This window comes from Corylus avellana, chromosome ca4 (genome assembly GCF_901000735.1).
Source record: "Corylus avellana chromosome ca4, CavTom2PMs-1.0".
NCBI lineage: Eukaryota > Viridiplantae > Streptophyta > Magnoliopsida > Fagales > Betulaceae > Corylus > Corylus avellana.
This window is the reverse complement of record NC_081544.1, coordinates 27,222,599-27,229,453: the sequence shown is the minus strand read 5'-3', so window position 1 is coordinate 27,229,453 and position 6,855 is coordinate 27,222,599. Positions and strand designations below refer to the sequence as shown.

Sequence of the window (6,855 nt, the reverse complement as noted above, 5' to 3'; positions counted from 1 at the left end):
ATAATTGCATGGCGTTATAAGAAGCGGGGGCTTGGGCTTTGCTGCTTCACACTCCCATTCATCAATATCCTAGAAAGAAAGAGAGGGAGAGAGAGATCAGATGGGGGTGCAAATGATATTTCAGATCATTTTGGTATTGTTTTCAATTGATGCAATATTTGTACAAGCAGCTGCGGGTTTAGCAATTAATGGTTCATGTGATGCAAACTGTGGGGGTGTTAACATCCCATTTCCTTTTGGAATAGGAGCTGCAGATTGCTACGTTGATGAGTGGTTTGAAGTAGTTTGCAATAATAACAATTCTCGGTTTGGGAGGTCCTCTCCCATACCTGTTTTGAAGAAGTTCGACTTGGAGGTGCTCAACATTTCATTATTAGAAGGCACAGTTCGCGTCAACTATCCTACATTTGTTGCGTGTGCTGATCAAGGACGTGATAATGGTTCATTAAGCAAATATAATGGTTCATGGAGCAAATTAAATACGGAGTTAGCAACAAGCCCGTTCATCTTCTCCCAGTCCCAGAACAGATTCATCGCCACCGGCTGCGACAACTTTGCCACAATGGTGTACGTATTTGGTCCAGATACTACTGATAATGGTTCATTTAGTAGTGGTTCAGCACTTAGGGCTGGGTGCATATCAATTTGTGACCGTACTTTCATTGAATTGGTAAATGCAAGTAGTTGCAATGGCATCAACTGCTGCCAAACCACAATTCCTCCATATCTCGATGCCTTCAATACAAGTATGGAGCCAACAAATAAAAACGGTTACAAGCACGGAAGATGCAAGTCTGCATTCTTGGTAGAAGAAAAGTGGTTCCAAAAATGTTCAATTGATAGTAGCTCCATTATGTCGCACGTTCCTGTGGTGTTGGAATGGAGGATTCCTAATACATCATTCTACTCACTTCCAATATCCTATATTAATGCCTCCACCTCCACCGCTTATAATAATCCGTTCCCAAGCTACAATTGTTCTAATATTACTTACTATGCTTCTTCTTCTGATTATTATTATTATTATCGTGACTTGAACTTGAGCTTGACAGCTTATACATGTTCTTGCGAAAATGGCTTTGAAGGAAATCCCTATCGTCTTGATGGATGCCAAGGTAAACTTCTTTCTACTATTCTATCCATCTCTTTAATTCTTCTTTTCTTTTTCGTTTTTATTTGTGTTATTTAAATGGCTGGTTCTATGAATTAACACTCGTACATACATGTGCCTTGTGCGCAGACCACAAGTATAAACCTGTGTAGTGTTGAATTACACGTGTGGCCACCAATATGAACCTGGGAAAAAAAATATTGATAATTTTGATGATACATATAATAAAATTTCATTTTGATAGATCATTTTGAAATTTAATTAGACAAAGGGAAGCTTCATACTTAATTTTTTTTTTCCTTCCTATTTTATGTTTTATCAAGTATCTTACAAGTCATTTTTTTTTTCCCTTTTTTTTTTTAATTTTTTTTTTCTTTCAGATAAGTACAAAATTCATTGATAAGAACTACCTAGATGAAAGAACTACATATTAACCTATTACCATGGGTGGATGGTCCCTTTTAAAAACAAGACCTTGCTTTTTCCAACCACTTGTTATCCTAGCTTGCACTAATAGAATATGATTCTCTCAATTTTAAATGAAATTGATTTAATTAGAAAAAAATAATAATTTAAAGATGATGCTATTTAACCGTATATATAGTCAATGTTAACAAATCTTTTACAAATTCAAATAATGTGAAATCATGTAAACCATTAAATTTACCGATTTTAAATCATGATCGTGAAATTGAGAAGATCATTGTCCGTAGAAAATAGCATAACATCTAGGCACATGTTATATGATTAAATTTCTTATTTTTATCAATTTAGACTTTTGGAATAATCAATGATATTGTTAGACTTTTCTTATTGATCAGTAGGAATTTGTTACCCACAAAAATGTTATAATATTAATTTAAATAATTAAATTTCTTATTTTTTAAATTCTTTTTAAATAATTGAGGATTTAATAATTAATAACTATGAATTTTGCTTTTGATTTATTAGATACTAACATCTATTGTTTGTCTCCATACATGTAAGATATTAACGAATGCGAGCTCTCAAATCCTTGTTTCGGGACTAGTGGGAGTGTCCAGTACTACTGTCAAAATACTTATGGGTCTTACAATTGTTTGACAAGTGGCCCCACCAAGTCTAATGGAAAAGCGGCCACGATAGGTATGTTTACTAGCTTTTTTTATTTTTTTCTAATTTTAAAACGTGTTTTGAGAAGAAAAAAAAACATAAAAATTGAGCACATATTTTGAAAAAAAATAAAAGGACCAAAATAGGCTCATCATGACCATTACGTTTCGAAGACTTATGCCACTCGGTTATACTCCTTGTAAAGTGCTTATATTCCAATCTTTGAAGTATTTCCAAGCGTGTAGAGAATCAAATCACTTCTTCTTCTTTTTTTTTTTAATATATTTTATCGTACATTTTCTATGCAATCAATTTTAAATAAATATATCCCTAAGATTCACTTACTATTATCTTTGAGATATATTGGAACCTTTTGGATCAGAATTTCTCCAAATTCTCAAAAATTGCAGGATCCTGCATGCTTCTTAAAATGGTTTAAATGGACACTCAGATTTTGCCAAGTCAATCATTTTGAGGCAAAATAAAAAAAAATAAAAAAATTGTAAGAATTAAATTCTTTAGCTAGCCACTCAAAGAAAGTGGTTGACCACCACCTAAAGGGTTTTGGGGTGGCCAAATCATCCCAAAAACTCCTGATCAGAAGCCGACCAACTCCTATAAACCTTGGAAAAGTGGTTTGTCACTCACCCCCTCAAGTCTTGAGGGAGTGGTTGGGCCAATTTACAAGGCTCATATGAGGGTGGTTGACCACCTCTTTGGGATAGCATATCACTCCAAAAATATTATGGGGTGGTGCACACAACCTCTTTAGGTGTTGGCTAAAGAAATCAATTCCTATAAGTTTTTTTATTTTATTTATTTATTTATTTTTTAACAAAAAATTCAAAATTGATCACATTACAAAATCATGACCTTTCATTTAAAATAATGGTTACAATCTTAAAAAAATGCAGGTAAGGGATTCTAATGCAAACCTTTAAACTTTCATGCTCTTTTATTTTTTATTTTTAATCATCTTCCTCAGCCAATAGCCCACTTTTACCATCTCCTCTTTTTGAATACTTTAATAGTCAAAATATATTAACATACTTTTTGTCACATGAGAGTTTTGCATACTAATTTCTAGCATTAAGAGAATATGTCTATATGTCTTTCTATTTTAAATCAATATTATCAATCAAAACTATTACTAAAACATTTTACTGCAATGAATAATATTTCTCTATGACATTGTGTTAAGCAGGTATTTGCAGCAGCGTTGGATCGATGGTTCTACTTATTGGTGGATGGTGGTCCTACAAAGTGGTAAAGAAAAGGAGGAGGATTAAACAAAAGAACAAGTTCTTCAAACGAAATGGTGGTTTATTGTTACAACAACAATTATCTTCACATGAAGCCAATGTTGAAAACACCAAATTGTTTAATTCAAAAGATCTGGAGAAGGCCACTGATCGTTTTAATGTGAATAGAATACTTGGCCAAGGAGGACAAGGCACTGTTTACAAAGGCATGTTAGCAGATGGAAGAATCGTTGCTGTGAAAAAGTCCAAGGTTATTGACGAAGGAAAACTCGGAGAATTTATTAATGAAGTTGTCATTCTTTCACAAATTAACCATAGGAATGTGGTTAAGCTGATTGGTTGTTGTTTGGAGACCGAAGTTCCTCTTCTAGTTTATGAATACATTCCTAACGGAACTCTTTTCCAATATGTTAATGGACAAATTGAGGAGTTTCCACTAACATGGGATATGCGCTTGCGAATTGCAACTGAAGTAGCAGAAGCTCTCTTTTACTTACACTCATTAGCTTCCTCGCCCATTTATCATCGGGATATTAAGTCTACAAACATACTCTTAGATGAAAAATACAGGGCTAAAGTAGCTGACTTTGGGACTTCAAGATCCATCACAGTTGATCAAACTCACTTAACAACCCTAGTGCATGGCACTTTTGGATACTTGGACCCTGAGTATTTACAATCAAGCCAATTTACAGAAAAGAGTGATGTTTATAGTTTCGGCGTTGTCCTTGCTGAGCTATTAACTGGCGAAAAAGCAATCTCTTCAACAAGGACGCAAGAATCCAAAAGTTTAGCCACATATTTCATTCAATCCGTGGAAGGGAATAATTTGTTTGATGTTCTTGATAGTCGAGTTTTGAAGGAAGGTAAAAAAGAAGAGATCATTGCGGTCGCGAACCTTGCAAAAAGGTGCTTGAACTTAAATGGGAAGAAAAGACCTACAATGAAAGAAGTCACAAAGGAGTTGGAGGCGGTTCAAACATTGCAAAAAGCTCCTAACCTTCAACAAAACTATGAAGAGCTTGAATATGTCCGAGCAGAAATGTACGAGCCATGGGATGCTGCTCCTTCATCAACAATGTCAACTTCATCTGTGGACGCCCAACCATTATTACCTTCTCAATCAGTATGAATCAATATTTGTTTAATGTCATGTTGTAGGCTACATAATTTGTTGTGTACTTTGTTTTCTAGTAGTCATTTCGAGAATCTTCTAAGAACATGGATTAACCATATTCAATTGTCTTATGATAGTATAAGGTAGCAGAAATCTCTATGTCTATTTTTATAAGAATCAATTTTGTTGTCTGTGTCAAATTAGGCCTTAAGCTACTTTACTAAGTATTTTGTGGTATGAGTAGCTCTCTTTTCTACCTCAGGATTTCCACTATAGTTCGAGCATTAATGGCAAAGCAAAATCATTAGAATTCAACACTTCCATTTTGACTACTAGACCAAACTCTATGTCAAATACTATAGCCACAGTACTAAAGCCATCAGGTACCCTCCTTTTGATCATGTGCCTCCATACAGGGCATGAGCTTCGGGTTTGACCCAAAGGTAATTAGCATAGACAATTAAGTCGTCCATCGTTATCTTTTAATTACTTATTTGTGACCAATAGCAAGGAGATTGTGGTTGTAAAAGGGTTATAATTATTGTCTATGATCATGCATGTACACATGGTCGAGAATAATCTTTTTCCAATAGGATGCTTGTGAAGACGCGGAGATGGACGTTTTTGTGACTAAAAGTCATTACAATGACTTTTAATTAGGCCTTTAATTAACTTTACGATATCCTATATCTTGATTTAATTAAATCTTGAAATTGATGAATGGCCCAGATCATGAGGCCTTCTAATTGATTGTTTAACGCATGTTACGAATATATACGACGTGCCCAAAAAGCCACAATTGTGGACCATCCATTTGGGTCAACCATGGTTGCTGGCTTCATGCACAGAAGGCAACTTGGTCTTCTTGGCGACTACCAGAAGGAAGATAATCGCTTATGAAATCAAGCGGGGGCTTGGGCTTTGCTATTTCACACGTCCATTCATCATCCTAGAAAGAAAGAGAGACACAGGGAGAGAGATGATACTGCTTGATACATAACAAAAGAGGAATTTCAGTCTTGGTGAAACATTTCAATCAAGTGATAGAACTGAGTAACGACAGGACAAGTGAACAGATTATTGAATTAGAAAATAAACTTCATTTGGGTTTGAAAATTATGATTTAGACCCCAAGTTGTTATTAACCCAATATAAACACAAAAATAAATGATACACGGATTTGGTGACGAAGTGAAAACATTTTGAAAAACTCTTTATAAGTAAAACCACTCAAGGAGCCAACTAACCCTAAAATGCATCAACTATAAAATACTTACATTAAATATTGTTTCACTTACAAAACCTTAATTTGTAACTCTAACAACCCAATCTTGTAACCCCAAAAAACGACATGTTTACCTCCCACCGCAGTGGTTCAAGAACCTCTAGCCTTCTTCTATATGACCGCCTTCGTGAATGAACCTCGTCCACTTCAATTCATAATTCTGATGGCTATTGGCTTTATTATGGTTTGAATCACGAGGGATATGTTTAAGCTCGAGAACACTTAATATTATTGACAATAATTTCTAAATCCTAATAATTTTCTTCCTTATTGACAATAATTTCTTTCTTTGAAGACACGTAGTCTTCATTGTCTAATACCACTACAAAAACCTTATGATTAGTAACAGCACTTTAGTAACGTGTCTTGACACGTTACAAAATGTTAGTAACGTGTGGTTAGTAACGTGTGCAGCGTGTTACTGATTTGGTTGTTACTAAATTTCAATTAGTAACATGTTAGAATCTGACACATTAGTGTTTAGTAACATGTGAGAAATTGACACGTTACTAAAGTTTAGTAACGTGTCAGTTTATGACACATTACTAAGCCATGCAGGAATTTTTTTTTTTTTTTTTTTAATAAATTTCTCCGAAATTTTATGCGTACACCTGATAACAATAACTATCAATAGCTATCCATCAAAATACATCATTTCTAGAATCGTATCCGGGCTATCAATCAAGATGATGTCCACAAAACATACATATATACATCATTGTCTATAAATCCAACTCTCTCTCTCTCTCTCTCTCTCTCTCTATATATATATATATATATATATATATATATATCAACAAAAATAGGAAATACAACTTAAGTGATTCACGAATACATGTTGTACAAACACCCCAACAAAAAGCCGAGTCCACACCATCATGACCGCTATTTTTCTCCGTACTCACTGCAAATGATTAAACAACAATCAATCAGCAAATAAACACTCGAACAATCAATCAGGAATCATCAAGTCTTAAGCGATTAGCAA

General features: G+C 34.4%; 1 protein-coding gene across 1 annotated transcript; it reads left to right on the top strand.

The window, feature by feature from the left end:
* The first annotated feature begins 100 nt into the window (after positions 1 to 100).
* On the top strand, positions 101 to 4,725 carry LOC132178334 (wall-associated receptor kinase-like 1). Its single transcript, XM_059590781.1, has 3 exons — positions 101 to 1,115; positions 2,099 to 2,236; positions 3,408 to 4,725. The coding sequence occupies exons 1-3, from the start codon at positions 101 to 103 to the stop codon at positions 4,595 to 4,597; spliced, it is 2,343 nt and encodes a 780-aa protein (XP_059446764.1). The 3' UTR covers positions 4,598 to 4,725.
* The last annotated feature ends 2,130 nt before the right edge of the window (positions 4,726 to 6,855 follow it).